Genomic DNA, 25838 nt, shown 5'->3' with positions numbered 1-25838 from the left:
GTAGAATTCTATCAAAAATGTTTTGCCTTTTGAAATGTTATGTTCTTATAAAAGCACTATAAAATAGATTACCCTCATATTTTAACAAACCATAATACAAAAAATAGGTTCTAAGGTGCAACTCCAGTAAGAAGAGTTGATTACCAAAGCCAGAGTGTCTTTAGTGTTCAGTTTCCCAGAGTACTGGGTGAGAGAGCTTGTAGTTAAGCAACAGAGATGAAGTTTTAGAAGCTGAAAGGTACAATCCTTATCACACCTTAGGTGACTAGGGAGGCAGTCCATGCTTTTAAGAACACTCTTTATATGGAATAAAGCTAAAGATAACAAATAGCCTTAGGCAAGCAATTTCACTTTCTAGGTAGAGTATTTGTTTGGCAAAGCATATGTTTATTAAAATTAGAAAACAACTGTCACCCTAGCTGAGTTATCCTAATTAATGAAATCAATGTGTTATTTTAAGGTTTAAATTATTAATGCTAATTGACTACACTTTTAATTCAACAATTATTTTTAAGCTCTTCAACCTGCATTTGTACAAAATAGCTTAAATTTTGGGAGTACTTTACAAGTAAGTATAGATAGTAATGATGCCAAATTAGTCCATTTCCAAATTAGATTTTAGCTGTATTTTGTAATTAATTGACTCCTTTCTGAAGTTCATAGTTCATAGCTCAGATTGATGAACACAAAATATAAAAAGCTTAAAATAAGAAAGGTTATTTCAATTCAAAAAATCAGATCCATTCTCATTTGCATCTTAGAGAATTTCAAGCATCACTACACATGATGGAAATTACTGGCTTCAAACAGTGAAGTCTTTAGGCAGTTCTCACCCAGAATAGAACTGGCCATCTTCTTGACTTGACTCAAGGCTGACAAGGAGGACAGATAAAGACAACTGCATCATGACCCAAGTGGTAAGCATTGTTTATCATCCTTCACTGGTAAGCTGGAAATCAATTCATCATCAGCGATATTCAAAATCAGAACTCTTTGCTGACATGCCAAGTACAATGGAGGCAATATATATGACCCTGATTACTGGTAATTGATGATAGGGATTTGGGGAAATGGATTCAATGCACTGGTTAGCTGTATTGGCTGACTCAAGAGCAGGGATAACTCCTTGGTTGACATCCTCGCAGTCGGCTTGGCCATCTCCAGAATCTGTTTGTTGTATATAATATCATTAGATGGTTTTGTAATGGTCCTCTTTCAGAAATACATGTCAATGACAAACTAATGAGTGTTTCTGGACATTTACCAGTCATTCAAGTGTCTGATTTACTTCTTGTGTCAACATCTTCTGTTTACCCAAGATAGCCAATATCTCCCACTCAGTTTTCCTCTGGATGAAGCTCAAGATTATCAGGTTGGGATTCTTCTTGGGTCCTTTCTCGTGTTCTTCTTCTTGTTGCAATGAGCAAACATTTGAATGATGATTTCCATTATTACTTCAAAGTCAACTGTGAAAAGACATAACTTGGAACTTCAGGTGAGTAAATTCCAAAGGGCTTTCAAACAGATATTTCTAAACCTGGGCGCTGCATTCCCCTTTCTTCTATCTGTGATCTCATTTCTCTTACTACTTTTTTCCCTGTTTGGAGACACTAAGCAGATGAGACTTCATTCCAGAAGGTCCAGAGACCTTGGCACAGAGGTCCACATAGGGCCATAAAGGCAGCAGTCATCTTCCTGCCCCTCTGCATTGTGTACTTTCCTGCAGTCATGTCTAGCTTTCTGGTTCCTGAGGCAAAATTAATGGTGATATCTGGTGTCATAATAACTGTCATTTTCCATCCAGCCATTGAAGGAGGCTTTTCTGAAGGGACTAAAGTTTGTGAAGCGTTTTCACAAAAGAAGGAAACCCTTTGTTTCTTTGAGAGCCCTGCGGAAAATCCTAACTATGAAGAGAAAGAACCAATGAAAGACTTTCTCCTTTCTCCCAAGTTACTGCATTCATTTTTTTTACTATGCTATTGGAAATCATTAATATCTATAATTACTCTAAAGATTCTTTTTGTGTTCCTTCACATTTCCGTCTTGTTTGTTTTTTAATTGAATGTTATCCTTGAACCACTATGTTTTATTTGTCCTTGCAGGAAAAACTAATCTAAATTCCACACAAACATTGCTTATCATTGCCTAAATGCAAAAAGGTTCTATTTCTTCCTGCCAGATACTGGCAAAGGCCTTGAAGTCAATGGGTGGAAAATTTCAGGCCAACGGTCTGTGGGGAAGAGATTTTGCAGTACATCAGCCCCTCCTATAAAATCAGTGTAAAAAACTTTGAGTCTAAGGCCAACCTTGCCTTTTCTGCCCTTCATTTCTGTAATAGTTTGCTTTGATCAAGAGAGAAAGATAGGCTTTGGTGATTTTCTGTCTAAGATAAATACAATGTTGGAAAAGAGGTGATGCTCAAGAATGAAGGTTTGACCAGAAAAGGGGCTTCCATACTAAGTTAGGAATGTTTATACCATATCTTCTTGAGAAAGAAGACTTAGAATCCCAGTGGTCAGGATGATTCATAATTACTTCTAGCGGACAGTGGCAGTGTTAGGATCCAGCCCTCAAAGATTCTTTGGAATATGCTCTCTACCCTTCTAGACTCAGGGATCTTTTCCATATCTTCTCCCTTTGACTTATTCTCTCTTCTACTTTATTTCCAGTAATATTTTATAGATAACTCACTTTTTCAAAATTATGAATTTCATGCTTTCCTGTTACACATTAGGCAAGTGTAAGAAGCAGGAAAAATACTACATAAGCAATGGCAAATTATTTAAACACAGGAAGAAGAACCCTAGTGTATTGTGATTTGTATTACCTGGATTGCATTTTGTTGTGGGCCAAGTTATGTTTTCTCAAAAAGAATAAATCTAATTTAATAGTAGAATTAATACTGTTCCCTGAAAATATTTTTTTGGCAAAACAGCATCTATTTGTTTATGTGATTACCTCATCTACAGAAATGACTATAATATGGATTGTGAGATCATAAGTTTCATAAAAGGAGTTGATTAAAACTACAATAATTTTGTGTGAGTTTTCTTCATTTTAGATGAAAATCCTTATTATTCAACAGATACTATTTCAGAAAGTAAATTATCAAAGAGAGCACTTCTCATATCAAAACTAAAGATAACAAATCTCTATCTGGCATCTTGCACTTCTAATAACTGACTGCACAGAAAACAAATTTATAGTAAATATTGCCATGTACCTGCCTTATTGTACTATGATATTTATAATTAGATCCATATCATGTTATTCCCCAATTAACCATCTAAATTAAGACAAAATTGTTACCCTATAGCTGAGTGTTAACTCTGTAAAACCTGACGGCACTGAGCATTTGCCAAAATAAAACCTAAGAGACCTGATTTCTAGGTAATGTATAACTTATGGTGATTAAATGAAATTTCATTTACAAAGCTTGATATTAAACACTTGCGATTTTGTTTGCTTTTTGTAGTGCCCTATTCAAAATGCAATTGGATAAGTTCACATATGCAGAACTTTAGAACAAAAATCCTATTGCAAATTCATGAAATAAAATCTGTTTGCATTTGCATAAGAGCTGGTTCAGCAGAAAGCTTCCGTTATCACTCACTAAAGAGTGATAATTATAATTTACCTAGGCAAATAACTGGGTGAACTGTTTCTTTGGAGCAACCAGTTGGTTTGATCTTCACAAATGTAAAAATCCTATTTCAGAGGCAGGAGATGAAAGCATTATTTCATGGTTCAAGGAATTTTTATATCATTCTCCATTTGGTCATCTGTAAACTAACTCATCTGCAGTGATATTTGAGATGAAGTGTTCAGTCAACAACCTTACCAGTTTAGCTATCTTCAGAATTCATTTGCTCTGTGTAATAGTACTTAATGGCCTCATAATGGTGCTTTACCTAGATGTTAATGAAAACCATAAGCTAAATATAGTCACTGATGTCTTCTCACACTCATTAGCCAGTTGCATGTCTGGTTGCCACCTACATCAGTATCTTCTCTTTCTTTGATATAATCAATCTCCCACCTACTTTTTTCTCCAGCTGAAGTGGAGGATTGACAGGGTTGTTCACAGGTCCTGTTGAGATGCTTGGCCAATGCCTTGTTGATCAGTTTTGAACTACTAATGATACTGGGTTGTGATTATGGGTTTCATATCGTTGGAAAACAGAACTATCACTGATATGTTCCATGTGAGTAAAATTCAACACTTTAATGTACTGACTCTCTTTAACTTGTTGACAATTGTCCCATTTATTGTGTGTCACTTATCTCAGTTTTCTTTTTAATTATGTTCCCATGGAGATATACCCAGTAAATGAAACTCATTGCTACAGGTTTTCCAGACCCCAGCACACAGAGGGCAATTAAGGAGCCGTGAAAACTGACTTCATTTCTCTTCTTCCTCTTTATATACTATTTGGCTTCTCTTTTGGTGACCTTTAGTTGCTATATAATAGAAAGCTAATTAGCTATGATGTTTGGAAAGATTATAGAAGCTGTCTATCCCTCAGGTCACTCATTTATTTAAATTCTTGAAAATAAGCTGAGATAGTCATCTGTCAGGTTACTGAGATGTGGAAAAAATAGCCTTCATGATGTAAAAATCTTAGCTTTATTAATGGACTTTAAAACCAAATCTTATTTTCTAATAAAAAATGTAATTTTCTGGGTGGGCGATGGTGGCAGAGTTTTCGCCTGTTATGCCAGAGACCTGGGTTTGTTTCCTGATGCCTGCCCATGTCAAAAAAAAAAAATCTAATTTTCTTATAGATCTGTTATTTGTTTCCAGTTAATCCTTATTTTGGACACTTAGAAAGTGTTACTATTTAGAAATAATAATAAAACTACTACAAAACTATTATTAAAAATTATTAGAAAGCTAATAAATACATCTATTATGTCTCTTTACACCCAAACATTCTCATTTTCCATTTCCTCTGAAAATTTCAGAGTTCACACTTCTCTTTTTGTCCTCTCATTACAAATGTTAGGCATATATTGTCTTGTTAAATTCCTTTACGATTTTGTTTTGAACCATGGTAAAGTTTGCCTGAGTTGCAGTTGCTGATTTCTCTCTCTCTCTCTGTCTCTCTCTCATACATTTTCACTGCTGACCCTTAATTGGCTTCTTCAGGGCTCTGCTGGGTCATTCAAGTTTGGCTTATGAACAAGAACCTGAGCTCTCCCCTGCCCTGTGAATGGCTGCTTTCTGGTTAAATATATCAGCTCTCTTCTCCTAATTGAGTGATGCATTAGGTAGTATCTCAGGTAATACTTTTGATTAACCTTAGTGTGACATCTCCTATTTATTTCCCTTGAAACTAAATTTCCTTTCAAATAAATTGCTTTTCATATAGCACCCAGATAGCAATAGAACTCATTCAAACATACCTCTCTAATGGGTGTTGCTAAGTTCCTCTTCACACTCTGGATAAAAGGATGAAAAGAATTGATAATTAGACCACCTCTCTCAGGTTCCTTTCCTTAACAACTCCTTCAGAGGTTCTTTGCATCAGGACTTTAAAAAAGAAATTAATTGTGAAAAAAAATAGCATGTGTTATGGAATAATTATATACTGTCACTAAAAAAGTAATGTATGTCTGTAATACATGCATACAGGGTAAATCACACACACACACACACACACAAATAGAAGAAAAGAAAGAAGAGCCATTAATAAAAGGTGGTGCTACCGTGAGCATAACATCCTGTCTCACTAGAGTATGACTGAAGTACTTAGCCGGGCACATCTAAGGTCATGTCTCTTCTGATCTGTTTATATATTTGACTCCCCCCCCCCCCCCAATGTTCTATTTATAATTCTGGTTCATTTCAATCTGCTAATTTCCTTTTATCATAATTAAAATACTCAATCCTGATAATTACCATTTTTTTCTGCTTAGAATTACTCAAAATTAATTCTGTAAGGTAGCAATGTTTCCAGCCTGGAGACATGAATCTTGTTGGTTTTATTTCTAATACCCTAGCTATTTATGTTTCTATTTACCTGCAAGGCAGAAGAATTGAAATGCCTTTGATGGGATATATTGACATTCCACGGAGTGCCTGTAAATTCTGTGCTGGGATAAATTTTAATTTTTTTGCAAGTTTAGATAACATAAAGAAGTATTTTATAAGATTAGTACTTCCAAGAAACTTATTCTCCCATTAGTCTGAAGTACAAACTTCCAGGTTTTGTTTTCCATTTCACACTAGCAAGAATCTTCAGTGATGCTATAGTTAAAACTGTTTGCATTTGACAAAATGCTCTTTTGTAGAATTTATTTTTTTCTTAACTCTGACCTTTATCCTATACAATACTGACATGCATAAAATGCATACTTATATGCAATAAAGCAAAAATATTTCATCTAAAATATATGCCAGTGAAGGTATTATTATTATAGTTACTGTGATTGTAACTATGTGTCATTTACTAGGACACACTGTGGAGAAGAAAATGTTTTGCTTTAGGTCAGGGATCATTTCCAAATTAGAGAAAATAGTCAACTGTAAATATGGCTACATAATGAAGCAATGTGTCAGAAAAATCAGGGCTGTGTCTCAGGTATGAAGATTTGTCCCTAAGGAAGGAAAAGACAAGGCAGTCATTACCAGGAAGGTGTGAACTCCAGTATTTTATGGAAACCTTATGTAGCAAAGTATTTTTCAGTAACTCTAAATAAAAGGAGCTATTTCAAAACAAAAATTAGCTTGCAAAGATGAGGTCAATTTAACCATCAGTCCCCTGTCTGACAGAAAAAAAGAAATGAGGTTCTAGATGCTCAGATACAATTTGGTATGAAGAAGGGTGGAGAAATGCAGGAATTTTTCATCCTCTCTTATACATACAACTGCACTTGAAAACATCTTAAATGAGAGGAAAAATCTAAAGGCAATATTGTCATCTATCACTATGTACCTTATTATATATAGCATCATACCCTAAGTAACCAATAAATGTCACTTGACTTATGAGCAATGTATTATTTTAAGAGAGATTGTGGCATATAATTGCCCATCTGAACAACTGAGAAATACTTCTTTTGGAACCAAATAGTCTATATTCAGTGATAACCTTTTAAATACCCTGCAAATATACAGCTCTGAATGTGTATACCCAAACTTGAATCCGTTACTAATAATCAATATTATTATCATCAGCAAAATCATGAATCTCCCAGTTAAATTTCAATGTCAGTACTTCTTGGAAGTACTAATTTCATGCAATTTGGTGCATACACTAAAAAAAATTATTCATTGTCTATCTGAAATTAAAATTTAACTGAGCAGCCTGTATTTTTATGTGCTAAATCTGGCAACCGTATTGAGGTTATTAGAATGCATCGCAGAAAAATAAATCCCGAATTTGTCAAACAACCTCAGAAGGCAGTACAGAACCACGAAAGGGAATCAACTCAATTTGCATCTTGGTAAACCACAGCTCAGCCTAAATGAACCATATGTGGAAAAGTACAACCTGCAGAGAAGATAAACGGTCATAGAATACCCAGACCAGGGATCATCAACCAGGTTGTTTGTCAAGCCTAATTGGGATTTAATGAAGATACCTACAGTCTCTATCATTCCAGCTTCCATCACAAGACAGATTACAATAAAAGAGGTAAAGATAGTTGCAGCAGAATATAAGAAAGAGCAGTCGGTATCATACTTAACCAGGTCAACTAGAAACCGGATGTTTCTCTCTCTGGCCATGCCAGCTCAGGTGGAGAGCACGTTAATGTTCCTGGTGTCTGGAGTCTTTGCGGTGGGGATCTTAGGAAATGCATTCATCGGACTGGTAAACTGCAGGGACTGGATCAAGAACAGGAAGATCACCTCCATTGATTTAATCCTCACAAGTCTGGCCCTATCCAGAATTTGTCTGCTGTGCATACTAATACTAGATTGCTTCATACTGGTGTTGTATCCAGATGTCTATGCCACCGGTAAACAAATGAGAATTATTGACTTCTTCTGGACACTGACTAATCATTTAAGTATCTGTTTTGCCACCTGCCTCAGTGTCTTCTATTTTCTCAAGATAGCTAATTTTTCCCATCCTCTTTTCCTCTGGATGAAGTGGAGGATCGACAAGGTGATTCTCAAGATACTGCTGGGGTGCTTGGCCCTCTCTGTGTTCATTAGCCTTCCGGTCACTCAGAATTTGAACGATGATTTCAGGCTTTGCGTCAAAGCGAAATGGAAAAAGAACTTAACATTGAGATGCAGAGAAAACAAAGCTCAATATGCCTCCACCAAGATTCTTCTCAACCTGTTAACGCTGTTCCCCTTTTCTGTGTCCTTGATCTCATTTCTCCTCCTGATTCTCTCCTTGTGGAAACACACCAGGCGGATGCAGCTCAGCGCCGCGGGGTGCAGAGACCCCAGCACAGCAGCTCACTTTGGAGCCATGAAAGCCGTCATTTCCTTCCTCCTCCTCTTCTTTGTCTACTATTTGGCCTTTCTTGTAGCTACCTCCAGCTACTTTATGCCAGAGACTGAATTAACTGTGATGTTTGGTGAGTTGATAGCTCTAATCTATCCCTCAAGCCACTCATTTATCCTAATTCTGGGGAACAATAAATTAAGACAGGCATTTCAAAGGGTGATGTGGAAAGTAAAGTATATCCTAAAATCAAGAAAATTCTAACAAACTAAAGTGATCTGAAGAGAAACTATCATTCTCAAAGAAAGATGAGACATTTCTTAATTTTCTTCAACTCCTGGAAAATATTGGTTTCATATGGTTAATTACTCTTAAAATTATTTAATATACTTGTGATTGTAATTTAAGGACTCTCATATAGAGAAGCCAAGCAAAGAAACTTCTTCCCCTCCTCATCTTCCTCGCTACCTTCAGAGTTTTTTAAAAATATGTTTCAGCACAAATAGAAGTTAATACCCTAATATTAACAATGAGGAGAGAGGACATTTTTATGGTTAAGTCTAAATCATTTCTCCAGACACGAAGTTGCATGGTTAATTCAGTATGAATGCAATAGCATCTTGCTGTTAGTTGCATCCCCTTGAAAAGCAGCTGGCACATCCTCACAGTCCTAGTTAGGTTTTTTCTCTCATATCATCCAACTAAGCTTCACCTTTGGAAAAGACTCAATAGGGTCTCTTCCAGCTCTTAATCAAATGCTGTGGGATTCTATGAATATGGCAGAAATTAATATTGATTATAGTCACAAATAAGACATAAATTGTGATTAGAATATATATTGTCATAGTGAGTTCCAAAGTTATATTAGAATGATATGTTAGTATTCTAGTTTGCTAGCTGCCGGAATGCAACACACCAGAGATGGATTGGCTTTTAATAAAAGGGGATTTATTTTGTTAGTTCTTCAGAGGAAAGGCAGCTAACTTTCCACGGAGGTTCTTTCTTACATGGGAAGGCACAGGATGGTCTCTGCTGGCCTTCTCTCCAGGCCCCTGAGTTCCAACGACTTTCCCCGGGGTGACTTCTTTCTGCATCTCCAAAGGCCTGGGGTGAGCTGGGAGTGCTGAGATGAGGAATGCTGAGCTGCTTAGGCTGTGCTATGTTGTGCTTTCTCATTGAAGCACCAGCCAATTAAGTCAAACATCATTCATTGGAGCAGGCACGCCTCTTAGCTGACTGCACATGTAATCAGCAATAGATGAGGTTCACATACCATTGGCTCATGTCCACAGCAACAGAACTAGGTGCCTTCACCTGGCCAAGTTGACAACTGAATCTAACTACCGCACCATGTATGAACTGTATGTGTGTGAAATGTTCTCAATATAAATATTTTTTTTTAATCCAAAAAAAATATGTATCCATAAGTTATGATATCCTCAGAACTAGGCATCTTAGAGAAAAAAGAATAACATGACATGGTCCTGGCTCATCACAGGATTATCAACATTCCTGGAATGACTAATGATTTGAAACAATGAGAGAAAAATGAAACACTGCAGTGGAAAATCGCCATGCCTCCTCAAGTTTCCAGTTCTAAGTGAGTTCACAGAATCAACTGATTGAAGAGGAAGCTGGGTCTCAAGGAGGAAAGACACTGCAAAGCCACTGCAAGCTTTCATGGTAAATGTCTTCCCAATCCTCCCCAAAAGGAACTGTACTTATTTGTCAGAGTAATTGTGAACAGGAAAAAAGAGGGATAATGAGTATTTTAAGTGCTGTTGAATATGGGGTTTGACATGATACTGGTATCAGAGCAACTAAAATGCCATCATGTACAACTCAATGATAAAAAGACAAACAACCCAATTAAAAAATGGGCAAAAGACATGAATAGATATTTTTCCAAAGGGGAAGATACAGATGGCTGCAAAGAATATGAAAAGATGCTCAGCTTCACTAGTTATTAAGAGGATGCAAATCAAAACCACAATGAGATATCATGTCACACCTTCTAGAACAGCCACTATTAAACAGGAAACTACACATGTTGAGGAGGATGTGGAGAAATTGGAACACTAATTCACTGCTGGTGGGAATGTAAATTGTATAGCCCCTATGAAGGAAGATTCAAAGGTTCCTCAGGAAACTAAGTATTGGGTTGCCTTATTGACCCAGCAATTCCACTAATCAGGATATACCCAGGAGATCTGATTCCACTAATCAGGATATACCCAGGATATACCCAGGGACGCAAACAGATATTTTTACACTGATGTTCATTGCACGTTATTCACAATTGCCAAAAGATGGAAACATCCCAAAAGTCCATCAGTAGACAAATAGATAGATAAAATGTGGTGTGTATATATATATATATATATATATATATATATATACACACACACACAATGGAATATTATTCAACAGTAAAAAGGAAAGAAGTCCTGAAGCATGCTGCAACATGGATGAACCTGGAGAACATTATGTTAAGTGAAATAAGTCAGATGCAAAAGGACAAATACTATATGATCTCACTGATATGATCTAATCATAATATGTAAATTCATAAGCATAAAATCTAGATTATAGGTTACCAGGATATAGAATGAGGCTAAAGAATGGGAAGAAATTGCTCAATATGTGTAGAATGTTTAACTAGGTTAAATGTTTGGAAATGGACAGAGATGATGGTAGCATGTTATTGTGAGAATAATTAGCAGTGTGAGTGGTATGTGAATGTGGTGCAAAGGGGAAGTTTAGAGTCATGTATGTCATCAATATAACAGAGGGAATCTTGTGGTGAACAGTGTTTGTGATTAACTGTACAAATATTAAAAAGGTCTTTCATGAACTAGAACAAATGTACAATACTATTACAAGGAGCTAATAATAAAGGGGTATATGGGAAAAACTGTACCTATTACAAACTGTGGGCTATAATGAACAGTAATATTTTATTACTCTATCATTAACATCAATACTGTGGGTCAATAATAAGGGATTGGGGTTTCCTTTTTATTTCTTTTCTGCAATAATTAAAATGTTCTAAAATTGATCATGGGGAGCTATGCCCAGCAATATGATGGTACTGTGAGCCAGTGATCATATACTTTGAGTCGTTTGTATGGTGTGTGACTTTATCTCAAAAAAGTTGCATTTAACAAATATTTAAGGTAAAAAAAATGTCATTATGATCTTTCAGTAAGAGTGGAGGCTTAGGATGGCTGGGTAACAAATTCCTTAGTGGCTCTAAGGGGCCCACAATCCACCCCATGGATATCTCCCTAGTTCCCAAGAATAAAACTTGGGATAGATACACTTAGCAGCCGTCAGAACACACTATCAAAGGCTCTTAATCTTCAGGTGGACAGAATGACTGTCTGGGGGATATTGGCACATTTTTGTCCTTAGCCTTTCAAGTTTTGAGTAGATGTGTTAAAACACAGGTGTTAATTGGGTTCCAGGAAGGAAGAAATACACAGAAATCTGGCTTCTACAGAAAGCAGCATTGCATAGTAAAGAATAAAGGATCAAGTTTTTGGTTGGTCTAATTCTTGCATTTCTGGGCAGACATTGGCAATGACCATATTCTCTCTTACTACTCTGTAATCAGCCATATGGTTCCATTTCAAAAGACAAAATATGTACAGATAATCAATTTTGATTCTTAGTTTAGGCCCATCATTACAGTATTACTGAAAATTCTCCTCCAAATCTGATATGAGTCTCTAAGTGCTGAATAAAGAACCAGGTAAGCAAGCGTTTAACTTCTGATCTATTCACTTTACCTGAACTTAGTAAAAATTCCTTATTGGTCTCAAGAATGAGATTTTTTGTTTTTAATATATTGAGGGTAGTTAAGCCCTCACAAAATTAAAAAATCTGAGCTCCCCTCCCCGCCCAGTCTTGGGGTTCCTTCATATGAAACCTAACCCCACAAAGGATAGGTCAAGTCTACTTAAAATTTAGGCCTGAGAGTCACCCGCAAGAGAGCCTCTTTTGTTGCTCAGATGTGGCCTCTCTCTCCAGCCAATGCAACAAGCAATCTCACCACCTTCCCCCTTTCTATGTGGGACATGACTCCCAGGGGTGTGGACCTCCCTGGCAACGTGGGACAGAAATCCTAGAATGAGTTGAGACTCAGCATCAAGGGATTGAGAAAAACCCTAGAATGAGCTGAGACTTAGCATCAAGGGATTGAGAAAACCTTCTCGACCAAAAAGGGGAAGAGTGAAATGAGACAAAGTGTCAATGGCTGAGAGATTCCAAACAGAGTCGAGAGGTTATCCTGGAGGTTATTCTTATGCATTAAGTAGATATCATCTTGTTATTCAAGATGTAATGGAGAGGCTGGAGGAAACTGCCTGGAAATGTAGAGCTGTGTTCCAGTAGCCACGTTTCTTGAGGATGATTGAATAATGATATAGCTGTCACAATGTTACTGTGTGATTTTGAAAACCTTGTGTCTGATGCTCCTTTTATCTACCTTGTCAACAAACGAGTAGAACATATGGAATAAAAATAAATAATAGGGGGAACAAATGCTAAAATAAATTTAGTTTGAAATGCTAGTGATAATGAAAGCAAGGGGTAAGGGGTATGGTAGGTATAATCTTTTTTTTTTTTCCTTTCCTGTGTTCATTTTATTTCTTTTTTTATTGTCTTTTTATTTCTTTTTCTGAATTAATGCAAATGTTCTAAGAAATGATGAATATGCAACTAAGTGATGATATTGTGAATTACTGATCATATATGTTGATGTTTTATTTGGTTTCTTAATTTTTTTAATTAATAAATAAATTAAAAAAAAATCTAAGCTCCCTATGTGCACTGATACAGAACATTTGGAGCCCGGTAAAAATCCCTGTGTCTCCTAGTCCATTCTTCTTGTCCCTTGCCAGAGAACCCTGGTCCTAGAAGAAAAACAAGGGCCTGGGATTTAGTGCTGATGACTTTATTGATGTTTTGAAGTTGGAGAAAGGAAAAGCCATGTAGTTTCCACAGCTGGAATTTCCATGATCATCAAAAACTCCATGATTATTCAACTTTCTGAAACAAAGAACAGGATTTTTAGACAGTAGTAATAAATCTGCCTGGGCAAGATCTATGCCTGATCTCTACCATCAAGGAATGTCAGGATGTTATATGAATAGAGAGTGGAGAAGGAAGAGAAAAGGGGAAGAGGGAGAAAGAAAAGGAGATGAAGAGAAGAGAGGGCATCAGAGGAGAGGAGAAGGGAGGAGAGGGAAGGGGAAGGGAGGGGAGGAAAGGGAGGGAAGATGAATTTGGGGAAGCCCTGGGATAGTGTAAGAATGAGAGAGTCATAAGAAGGTCAAAGTAGAAGTAAAACTTCCTCCTATAGAAATGGAGCAGACTTTTCTATGAATGTGAATTTTCTATTTTCTGTGACAAGGAGAATCCTGGCAAAGACAAATCTGGGCAACAAATTGAACCAGGGATGGAGGTCAAGATATTAAAATGAGATAAATGAACAGAAACAAGAAGAAAGAACTAGAGAATTTAAGGAGAAATACATTGGATTAGTGAATAAAAATAAAAGTAGTACCTAGAGTATCACTGGGGGTCATCTTAAGTTCATTTTCCTTATCACTGGTCGCGAGGTCGGCCACCACGCTGCCCACCCTGGCCACCTTTTCCACCTTGGCCTTTCCGGCCACCCTGGCCACCTCGGCCTCCTTGGCCACCTCGGCCTCCTTGGCCACCTCGGCTTCCTTGGCCACCTCGGCCTCCTTGGCCACCTCGGCCTCCTCGGCCACCTCGGCTTCCTTGGCCACCTCGACCTCCCTGGCCCCCTTGGACTTCTTGGTCTCCTGGGCCTCCTGGGCCACCCCCACGTGGGCTTTCCTGGCCTCCCTGGCTGCTACGGCCACGGTCTTTCTTTCCATTTTTGCCTTTCTTGCCATGCTGACCTCCATTTTCTCTTTGAGGAGTAAGTTGTAATTCATCTGGACTTTCTTCAGTGTCTGAATCTGCTTTGGGAAGAGAACACAAATTGAGATAAAAGAAAGAGGTCAGCTGTACATTTAAAAAAGAAAGCAATTGTGGAATCTACCATTGGCTAAATATAAGGAGTGGTGATATTTTACTGGCTTAAATAGTATTAGGTAGTGATCAGGGCCTCATGCCTAGAAGAAAGGTAGAAAAATCCCCAGCGTCCTCAGTGTTCAGAGTGCATACATTTAGTCTGGCACCTGTTCTTTGCCCCATCACCATTTACTCTCCCCTCAGATTTTCCACTATGTTTGAGAAAAACTACCAGATAGAAGCATTGTGTCTATTTGTAGATATGCACAAAATCCTGATACAAGTGTATCAAATAGGGGAAACCGTCAGCTACTCTACTCTTCCCAATAGCAAAGCAATCACACAATTTTCAATTCCCACTCTCCTCTTTCTTCTATCACCTTCCACTTTTAAGTCTACAGCTTCCCGAATAGAAAGTATGCATAAAGCCCATCTCAAATGTCTCCTTATGCAAAATCACTTTATGCTCTCACGACCATCACTGTGTTTGTTTCCCGGTGCCTGCCCATGTAAAACAAAAAAAGCCCATAAAATAAGTTACAAATTCAATTTGCCATTCACAACATCCTCCACAATCTGAAACTATCCACATATGCAAATTTATCTTCTCTGTTCACTTCAGCCTTCCTGGATTATATAACCTTCCTAGACTATTGAGAATATTATAATTTATGCATAGATTTAGCTGCGCATTTCACTCTTCCCTCTCCCACCCATCCACTCTCCAAGGTCCAGACAACACGCCATGTTCTTTAGGGGGTCTTCCCTTTCTTACCCTGCTCTGAACTTTCATACCTTCTTTTGCTACTTTTCTGACAGTGATCATGGTTCTGATATACTTTCCATTACATTCTGAGTTGCTTATGAATAAGAGCAATGTGTCATTTACCTTCATATCCCCAATGCCTAGAATAGGGCTCTGCCATCAGGATTGTTAAATAAATAGTGCTAAATTTTATTTCATTACTGTTGGGGGAAAGATTGTAGATAGTTAAACAATATTTCTTTCAGAAATCCCTAAATAGGCATGCCCTCATAAAGACAACTAAAATCAGGTACCGTAGACAAGAAAAAAATCAGAAGAAAAGCAGAGACCCCGTCTTGGACCTGAGAGAGCTCTTAAATGTAAAGAAACCCACTCCTCTTTGATGTCAGTGTTACTGTTTTTTGGTTTTTGTGCTCCAGCTGAAATGTGGAACTAGCAAGATTAAATCACATGGTAAAATTGTTGGGGAAAGGATATGTAATGGTTAAAACGAGTTATTCATTGAAGTAAAACTTATAGAAATTTTAGATTAGAGCAATGATGAAGAGGTTGTTAGAATTTATTTAGAAAAATTAAAGAAAATTAAAAGTCATAATTCAATAATAAAAATAACTCACTTGGCATTAATGGCGCTTCTTCTGACTCTTGAGGAGCAATTGCAAAGAAAGAAAAGAAGGAAAGAAATGCATGTCATAAACAAGGAATGGAAAAGGTCATCAACAAATTAGGAACCTGGAAAAATATTTAAGCTCGAATACATTTTCTTTAAGTAACAAAATTTTTGGATGACTCATTTATTCAATTCTGCCAGTCTTCTTCAGTGGCATAACTGATAACCCATAGCTTTCTTGTGTCCTCTAGTCCCTTTCTATTCCTCCTCCTACTCACACTGACCCTCAAACATTAAAACTGACTTCAGATTTTTCATTTGAAATATGTATGATGAATAATCCTTTAAAATTTTACCTACTCAGAGGCAAATTATCATTTAAACATATACCAAGGCTTTACACCAAAGGAATGAAATTTTAGTGCAGTAAATTCAGAGTGGAACAAGAAATAAGGTGCAATTATAAATTCATTGACTCAACAAATCTATTATTTTAGGTAAATAACATGGCATCTTTATGTTTCAAATTGCTTCTATGTCAATGGAGATAATGCCCTTAAAATTTTAAGACTTTGTGTTTTATTATTAGTCATTGGTTGTGGAAGGATTTAGAGAAAAGCATTTACAAAAAAGTAGGGGGTCATGGTCTGCTAATGTTCAGACACAAGTTAGATCTCTGACACAAGAGATTCCAAGTGTGAAAGGAAAAGAGATGAGCTTTAGCAAACATTATTACTGAGAACCACTACAACTTTAAGTGTCTGTTATTCCCCTTTGGAGTGACTCTCTAGATTCAATTTTGAGAACTTTTAAGAGACAAAACACAACTAAAGAAAAAAGTGTGATAATTTCTGAAGGAAAAAAAATCGAAAAGAACATGAGGCTGAATGAAATAAGTCAGGCACAAAAGGACAAATATCGTTTGCACTCATTAATATAAAATAATTAGAATAAGCAAATACACAGAGTCAGAAATTAGAATATAGTTTGCCAGGGGCCAGCATGGAGGTAGGGAATGGCAAGTTAAGGCTTAATTCATACAAATTTTCTGTTTGGGGTGATGGGAAAGTTTTGGTAATGGATGATGGTGATGGTAACACAACATTGTGAATATAATTAACACACAGAATTATATATTTGAATGTGGTTAAAGCAGAACTTCTAGGTTTATATATGTTACTAGAATAAAAATTTTTACAGGATGGTGCAATGGTGGCTCAGTGGCAGAATTTCCATCTGCCATGCCAGAAGGAAATGGCACAGAGACCTGGGTTTGATCCCTGGTGCCTGCCCAGGCAAAAAAAAAAAAAAAATTAAAAACCATAGGACTGCACAAAATAAATGGTCAGATCTAATGTACTGTAGTTAATAGTAAATTATAATAATATTCTTTCATCAATTGTTACAAAGGCACCATGCTAATGCAAGTGTTAATAATAAGGAAAATTGTGCATAGGAGAATATATGGGACTCTATATTTTCTGCATTATTTTTTCTATGAACTTACAGCTTCTCCAATTAAAAAAAAACAAATCAAAAAGAGAGAGAGGCAAAAAAAAAGGAAAAGAAAAGAAAAGAACTCACCCTTGGACAAGGACTTACCTATATCTTCAGGATTGTCTTCAGAAATAGTAACTAGAATTTAAAAAGAAAAAAATAATAATAAAAAGAAGATACATTTAAAACAGTACCCGAAAAGACCTCAGCTATGCATTTGTAGAAAGACAAATAGGTTTAGATAGAAAATGCTTAAGAGAAATTTAGAGAAAAAAAAAAGGTTTGGATGCAATAAATCAAAATTTGTTGAACCCTTGTCCCAATCTTAATCCTGAAGGTAGAGTGAACAGGGGGTCAAATATGAAACTAATTCTGTTTTCTATAATGAAATGGAGAGCCACAATGTTTACTGACACATTAAAGATTATGAACCATCTTAGAAGAGAGAAAATTTGAGAACTGAAACAATTTACAGCCACTTAACTTACTGTCTGCATTAACATGGCTTTTCTATTCCAGAAAACTCTTTCTCTTTAAGGTAAAAGTTTCAAATAACTAGTGCTTGTTTCAGGAACTTCCCCCAAATCCATTTAAGTAAACATCAATCTGTTCAACTCTTCAGTGGCATCAAGCAATTTGGTTACTCTCCAAGACTCTCTTCACAGCATCTCAAAACCTTTGCTTCCTAAGCTCTTAACGCATGAACATTAATCTAATCAAATCGTCCTTAAACCAGACTCCCAAACCTTATTTATAAATATCCTGACTTTTTCTTTGCCGCTCTGAAACTCTACTAAGACAAAATAGCACTCTCTCTTGCCACAGTAAAAATAAACTCATCTTTGCTTTATCAGCAGGTTCTTTTGATGTTATATTGGGGCATCCAACATTTAGCAGTCTTTTTAGTTATGTTTTTATTTGAAACTTATACTTTGATAAGCAAATGTTCCATGAAATTCTTGGGGAAACATAGCACTGCAATTTATTAGACTTTTATGCTGCCTTCAAGAAGTGAATGAGTTGGGGAAAGAAGGCAAGAAGGAAAGCAATTTGGGAACAAGAAGACACGTAGAGCAAAAGAACTTTTATGTGGCAAATAAGGATATTAACTTGAAAATCTCAGCCATTCCACGTACTTAGGACAAGTATAAGTCATTTCAGATGAAGAAAAGCTAAAAGAGAGGTCATAGAGTAAGATAAAAACATTGTGGGCTTTCCAATCTGACAGGGTTGAGTCTATAATACAGCTTTGTCACTTCCTAGTTATGTAAGCTCTGCAAAGTATTTAATCTAAAGTATGGTTTAAATGTAAATGTGGATAATACCTACCCCAAAAGGTTACAGTAGTTAAATAATGGCAAGCTATATGTAAAAGACCAAGCACAGGCTAAATATTTAGTTCTAATATTTTTTAAAAAGATCTTTCCTCAGAATTTTACTGTTATTCCTCATCTCATATTGAAACCATCACAAATTGTAGAGTTTGAAGCCTCAAAGGATTTTTATTGTATATTATCCCTTTATAGATGCCTTTCACATGAATCTTATCATTTCAGAATTTACTTTCCCATTGGTGGAAACTTTGTCTCAGTATATGGTGTTTTTGTTTGCTAAGGCTGCCGGAATGCAATATACCTGAAATGAGTTGGCTTTTCTAAAAAGGATTTATTAAGTTACAAGTTTACAGTTCTAAGATTATAAAAATGTCCAAACTAAGGCATCCATAGAAAGATACCTTCACTCAAGAAAGGCCAATGTCTGTCACAGAAGAAACCACTGGCATCAAAATCTGGAAGCAATGGAACTGGGAAGAAGAACCAGTCATTGCCAGCCACATGCTTTTCCACGTGACAGACTTTGGTCTTTCTTAGGTCAAGGTATCTTTCTTTGGATGCCTTAGTTTGGACATTTTTTGATCTTGGAATAGCAAACTTGTAACCCTTTGATAAAAGCCAACCCATTTAGAGTATATTGCATTCCAGCTGCTTTAGCAAACTAATGCAGGCTGTGTCTATGTAATGCCAAAACATAGGATAAGAAAATCTAATTTTGATAAGAATTTGATAAGAAAATAAAATATCAGCCCAACTTCTCATTGTTTCATTCAGAATATCTAATGTCTGGAGGCTTGCAATCATTGAAACCATTATCTTGATTTTTACTTTTCATCTGGATATTTTTGGTGAGATTATCTTACCAAAGATTATCTGCTCTAGTAAAAAGAGTCACAAACTGAGAAAGAACTAGACTTCCTCTTTTGTTATACCTACATTTCTTCATTACTGACTAAAATTGTTCATTTCTAGGATCCTTAGAGTTATTATAAATGCATGCCTGACAGTCACATGACCAGACCTACAAGTATTTTAAAAAGTCATGTAATGAAGAGAGGAATTTAATAGTGCCTATTTAATGTCAAAAAAAACTTGATGAAATAAAAATTTAATCAAAAGTTTTAATATTTCTAAATGTTTAAGTATTTGATGTCAAGGTATGTCACATCTAGATGAACTACATAATTTTCATAGTTTAATTTAATTTTCACTCTGTTTCACACAAGCAGAATGAATTTCCAAAAGCCCATGTGTATGTTGGAGTAGCAAAAGATGCACTATGAAGATGCTGGCTGGGACTCAGGCCCAGTCTTCAGAGAACTAGCCCCAGTCATTAGAAAATGGAAACTAATGCTGCCTTCTTCCTTATTGACCTACTATCTGAAAATAAAGTACTGAATATTTGAGAAGAGTCAATCGAACCTACTCCTTTCTGTGAATTTTAACCCAGTCTGCAAACTCCGTTGTATGATATCCCCTTCTTACCATCTTCAACATTCTGAGCTGAGCTCAGGTCCAACAAGGCCATCGAGAGCAAGAGCAGCAGCATCTTGGAGGAAGCCATGGTGTCCTTCTCTCCTGATGCTCTAGGAACCTTAGACACACTCCTTTATAAGAACAAGGGGGACAATATCATCTTTGAAACCTGTGTCTTGGGCACTGCTGACCCATATCTGATTTTCCATTTGGGCCTCAGCCAGCTTGCTGAATTGGGTTCAAGGGCTGGCAAACTTCTCCAGGGAAAACTATAATTATGAATCAGTTCTTTAAAGTCATTGTTCATCCTCCTCAATTATTAGTGATAGTCTTCCCTTTTATAATCTTCAGTCCAGAACTGTGGTTCTCTGTTCTATTACCATATCCAACATGGTTCACTCTGTTCAAATGTCAATTACTTCAGTCATCTTTGAGCCTGAACCAACAACATCACCGTGAAATGAAAGGCTAAAATAACAGAAATATAATCACAATGAAAGAACATCAAAAGGTCAAGAAAGACTAGAATAAGCTAAATTTCATGGCTTGAAAAAAATTAAAGCAGTTGCCAGTAGGAGGCTGAAACAACTTCACACTCAGAAGATTATAGTTATTCAAAACATGCTTGAGTTCATGATTTGAATGGCCTGTGAAATCTTAAAACTAAAAATAATCAGAATAATGAGTGGGTTAGAAAACCATGCCATGCAAGGAGTCATTTAGTAGCTAAAAGAAAGGATATGTTCAATATAATATCTAAATGAATATTTCAGAATTGTGAAAACTCGAAAATAATAGATTAAGTCATTTAGAAGAAAATTAGTTTCTTATATCACTGGATGTGCTCAAATAGACACAAATGATCTATAACTAGCATGTTTTAAAAATTGAGACTCATGGGTGGTAAAAATTACTCGTCTCCATTTACCACCTTTAAAATGTATTTAATGGAGGAATTGTTTCTCCTTCTTCTGGATAAAAATTCAAGGAGTTGCATAACTTTTCTGACCACTCTTAGATAATAAAATACTAATAATCAGTTTGTCACAACACAGTCTCATTTTAATATATATTCAAATATCCAGTTCTATGTAATAGAAATAGAGTTGAACTTTATTCTAAGGCCTATGTAGGCCAGCCACCTGTCCCCTATGTTAAGCTGCTTCTTTGCTTGCATATCAACTCCCTCACTAAGTAGCAGCTCTTTTTTTTTTCTTCTTTTTTTATTAATTAAAAAAATTAACAAACAAAACATTTAGATATCATTCCATTCTACATATACAATCAGTAATTCTTAATATCATCACATAGTTGCATATTCATCATTTCTTAGTATGAATTTTCTAATTCATACTTTCATTTACCACTATTTCAAACTGAATTTCCATTTACCACTATTTCACTTTCATTTACCACTATTTCAAACTGAATTTATTTTAACATTTGTTCCCCCATTATTTATTTTTATTCCATATGTTCTACTCTTCTGTTGATATAGTAGCTAAAAGGAGCATCAGACATAAGATTTTCACATTCACAGAGTCTCATTGTGAAAGCTATATCATTGTTCAATCATCATCAAGCAACATGGCTACTGGAACACAGCACTACATTTTCAGGCAGTTCCCTCCAGCCTCTCTGCTACATCTTGAACAACAAGGTGATATCTACTTAATGCGTAAGAATAACCTCCAAGATAACCTCTCAACTCAGTAGCAGCTCTTTTTGACAACTTCTAGCTTGGAGGTACCAAAAGAAAAGAACTCAGAAAAGCTTTTTTTTTTTTTATTTTTTTTATTATTTTTATTTTTATTTTTTTTATTAACAGAAAGAAAAAAAAAAAAAGAAATTAACACAACATTTAGAAATCATACCATTCTACATATGCACTCAGTAATTCTTAACATCATCACATAGATGCATGATCATTGTTTCTTAGTACATTTGCATCAGTTTAGAGGAACTAGCAACACAACAGAAAAAGATATAAAATGTTAATATAAAGAAAAGAAATAAAAGTAGTAGTAATAGTAAAAAACAACAAACAAACAAACCAACAAGCAAACAAAACCAAAAAAAACCCTATAGCTCAGATGCAGCTTCATTCAGTATTTTAACATGATTACTTTACAATTAGGTATTATTGTGCTGTCCATTTTTGAGTTTTTGTATCTAGTCCTGTTGCACAGTCTGTATCCCTTCAGCTTCAATTACCCATTGTCTTACCCTGTTTCTAACTCCTGCTGAACTCTGTTACCAATGACATATTTCAAGTTTATTCTCGAATGTCCGTTCACATCAGTGGGACCATACAGTATTTGTCCTTTAGTTTTTGGCTGGATTCACTCAGCATAATATTCTCTAGGTCCATCCATGTTATTACATGGTTCATAAGTTTATCTTGTCTTAAAGCTGCATAATATTCCATCGTATGTATATACCACAGTTTGTTTAGCCACTCTTCTGTTGATGGAGATTTTGGCTGTTTCCATCTCTTTGCAATTGTAAATAACGCTGCTATAAACATTGGTGTGCAAATGTCCGTTTGTGTCTTTGCCCTTAAGTCCTTTGAGTCAGAAAAGCTTTTGTTTGGCACTATTATAAGACGGCCCTCCATTCTCTAGCCCTGATAGATATACAAGGATGACTATCTCTCATAGGTGCACATTCATGCCTTCTTTAGTAACCTCCCCATTATTGGTATAGCATTACCTATAAATCCCTTGATGAGAACAGGTATATCTCTTATCTGGTTCATTGCATTTCAGCACTGTAGCTTCTTTGTCCTGAGATCCCATTCACTTCTTCAATTGACCCTATTAGACAGGACCTATAATGACTCCTCATAGGCTCTTTTTCGTAGCTAACCCATATCTGATTTATGGGGAACACTTGCCCCATCATTTGTCCTGATAATCTTCAGAATGGAGGCCAGTCTCACCTCGGCCAAACCTTTTTCACCTCATCCATGAGCAGCTATGAGGTCACTATCCATAACCGTTCTCGGATATCTCAGAGAGGATTTAGTAGTCCAGTGTATCCAACATAGATCTTTTGTGAAAATCAAAAGATACCCTCTTTTCATTTGTGCAAATCAAAAGAAGATTCCCTCTTTTAACAGAAGCAGTCCTGCTGTCTCACAACTTAGTAAACTCAAGCCTGACTGGATTTCTACCCCACTTAGTCTCTTGGCTGGGTACCCTTAGTCAAAGCACAGCTTGTATACCACCTGTGATGGACCTGAATACACACATCATCATCCAACATTGGGTAATTTGTATTGAGCGCTTGAGAAGTCTCCCTTAACATGCCTCTTTCTTGCGTTAAGGTAAAGAGGGAAGCATCATCCGATCCTCTTCCTTGGTGGTGGCGGAGAACTGAGAGGCAAAGGGATCCACAGAATAGCTCTGTCCAAAAAAAAAAAATCCTTCTAAAATCCACCTCTCAATCTCTTCTCTCTTATAATGGATCAGAGTAGGAAACAGGCTTAAAAATTTGGTAACCATTTTTTTTGCATGGGCAAGCACCGGGGATAGAACCTGGGTCTCTAGCATGGCATGCAAGAACTCTACCTGCTGAGCCACCGAGGCCCACCCTGGTTAACTAGTTTTTATTCTCTCCTTTTTGAAAGTCCACCAAGATGTTTTATCTCACAACTCAATTTATTGTATATTTGGTGCCTTGGTTGGCACTTCTAATTGACATCTTGTCACAGATCTCTTTGTTCTATTAAATACAAAGTGAACAGATTTTTCTGTTCTAATTTTATCTGAGAATTGCCCACTGGGCTCCTCTGCAGTTGTATGAGGTAGAGATTTATACCAGGCTATACTGATATCCACTTAGATTGTCATCCCAAAAGCTCTTGATTCCTCAGAAAAGGAATCCCCCCCTTGTATGAGGACTTCTCTATATCTACTGTTATAAAGGGTAGAGAGGACTCTCCGGTTATGAATAGATAATTAGATTAAGTGACCCATAATTATTTTATCTTTCTAAGAGGCTATGGGCATAAATTGGGTCCTACACTCATATTTCATTTATTTTCTACCTAGGATGAAAAGAACAGGAAAATGGACATCAGAAAACATGCTAAGGACTGATGATGTTCTTTGGTCTTGCCTTGTTCTCTGACTCCTTCCTCAGTGTCTAGCACAGCACCTGGCCCATGATTCTACTCAGGCCCAACCAAGCCCCAACTCCTATTCTCAGAAAACTAACTTACCACCCATGTGAGTGCATTAAAGGATGTCAGATAAGAATTCTATGTGTGAAAATCACAAGAAAACTATAGGCTAATATCCCTTATTAATATAGATGCCAAAATTCTCAATAAAAAACTAGCAAATCTAAGAACACGTTTAAAGAATTATACCCATGGGCAAATGGGATTTATCCCAGGAAAGCAAGTCTGGCTCAACACACTAAAATCAATGTAAAACACCACATTAATAGACGCAAATGATCATGGTTTGAATATACAACTCTGTGATGATACTGTGAGCCATTGATTCCACACCAGGTATGGAATGTTGACATGTTAAGAATGTTTGTGTTTGTTTGCTGTTTTGTTTTGTCAGTAAAAAAAAAAACAAAACACCACATTAATAGAATGAAGGAAAACATACACACACGATCGCTCAGTTGATGTAGAAAAAGCAGTTGACAAAAGCCAGCACTTTTTTTGATGAAATCACTCAGAAAACTAAGAATAAAAGGGAACATCTTAAGAATGATGAAGGGTATATGTGAGAAGCCCATGGTTCACTTCATGCTCAGTGGTTCAATGGTGAAAGATTTAAATCTTTCTCCCTAAGGTCAGGATCATAACAGAGATTCGCGTATCACTTACCACTGCGACCCAATTTCAAAACAAGAGCAATAAGGCAAGAAAAAAACAAAAGGATTCAAATTGCAAAGGAAGAAGTAAAACTATATTTGCAGATGACATAATCTTATAGATAGGAAATCCAAAGACATCTATAACAAGACTTCCAAAGCTAATAAACAAATTCAACAAAGTGGTGGAGTAGAAGAACAAGATACAAAAATCATTTGTCTTCCGGTACAGCAGTAATGAGCAATCTTAAAAGGAAGTTAAGAAAGCAATTCCATTCACAATAGCACCTAAAAAAATAAAATATCTAGGAATAAATTTAACCAAAGACTTGAACACTGAAAACTACAAAAAACAAAACACTGCTGAAAGAAATGAAAAAAGACCTCAATAAATGAAAGACATTCCATTTTCCTATATTGAAAGACTTAAGTTTTTTTTAACTTTTTTAATTGTGAAATATATGCAAAGATCCAATAAATCTCCAGTATTTTTTTTTTTTAAAGAAGAAACAGCTAAATAGATAAGATAGGCCATATTACTAAGTACCAGAATGGCTATAGTTTTAGTCTAGTTCACAGATAAATGACTGTATAGTAAAGAATTAGACTTCACCCAAGAGAAGGTCTGGCCTTTACCTTAGGCTTCTGGGAGGTAACCCCCGGGCTCCTGGACTGTTATGCCTGACAGGAGTGCCTTTGTTTGCCGGGATTATTCTGGATAGTCTAACAAGGTAATTTAGGGTGGGGAGCTGGGTCAAGAACTCAGGCAATCAATCAATCAATCAATCATGACCACATACAGGAGCCCCAATAAAACTCTGCACACTGAGGTTCAGCTGAGCTTTCCAACTGACAATGCTCCA

General features: G+C 36.3%; 1 protein-coding gene, 1 long non-coding RNA gene and 1 pseudogene across 4 annotated transcripts in view; 2 read left to right on the top strand and 1 right to left on the bottom strand.

Annotated features, from left to right (window-relative positions):
* Window positions 1–768: 768 nt before the first annotated feature.
* On the top strand, window positions 769–1927 carry LOC143690501 (taste receptor type 2 member 9-like; annotated as a pseudogene).
* A 5803-nt stretch (window positions 1928–7730) lies between these two features.
* Window positions 7731–8669, top strand: LOC143689783 (taste receptor type 2 member 7-like). The gene has a single exon (XM_077167922.1). The coding sequence runs from the start codon at window positions 7731–7733 to the stop codon at window positions 8667–8669; it is 939 nt and encodes a 312-aa protein (XP_077024037.1).
* Window positions 8670–13346: 4677 nt separating this feature from the next.
* Window positions 13347–25838, bottom strand: part of LOC143691510 (uncharacterized) — a 93097-nt gene continuing 80605 nt past the window's right edge. The window contains exons 4-7 of one of the 3 annotated variants that reach the window (XR_013179545.1): window positions 17432–17464; window positions 15837–15863; window positions 14339–14401; window positions 13347–13457 (exon numbers count right to left, since the gene is read on the bottom strand). This is a non-coding gene — a long non-coding RNA (uncharacterized LOC143691510). Of the gene's footprint in view, window positions 13458–14338; window positions 14402–15836; window positions 15864–17431; window positions 17465–20145; window positions 20268–25838 lie in introns of those variants that run through there. The other 2 variants (XR_013179546.1, XR_013179547.1) reach the window with 2 other exon arrangements.

The sequence above is a fragment of the Tamandua tetradactyla genome, chromosome 7 (assembly GCF_023851605.1).
Source record: "Tamandua tetradactyla isolate mTamTet1 chromosome 7, mTamTet1.pri, whole genome shotgun sequence".
Classification (NCBI taxonomy): domain Eukaryota; kingdom Metazoa; phylum Chordata; class Mammalia; order Pilosa; family Myrmecophagidae; genus Tamandua; species Tamandua tetradactyla.
This window is presented reverse-complemented; position numbering and strand designations above follow the sequence as displayed.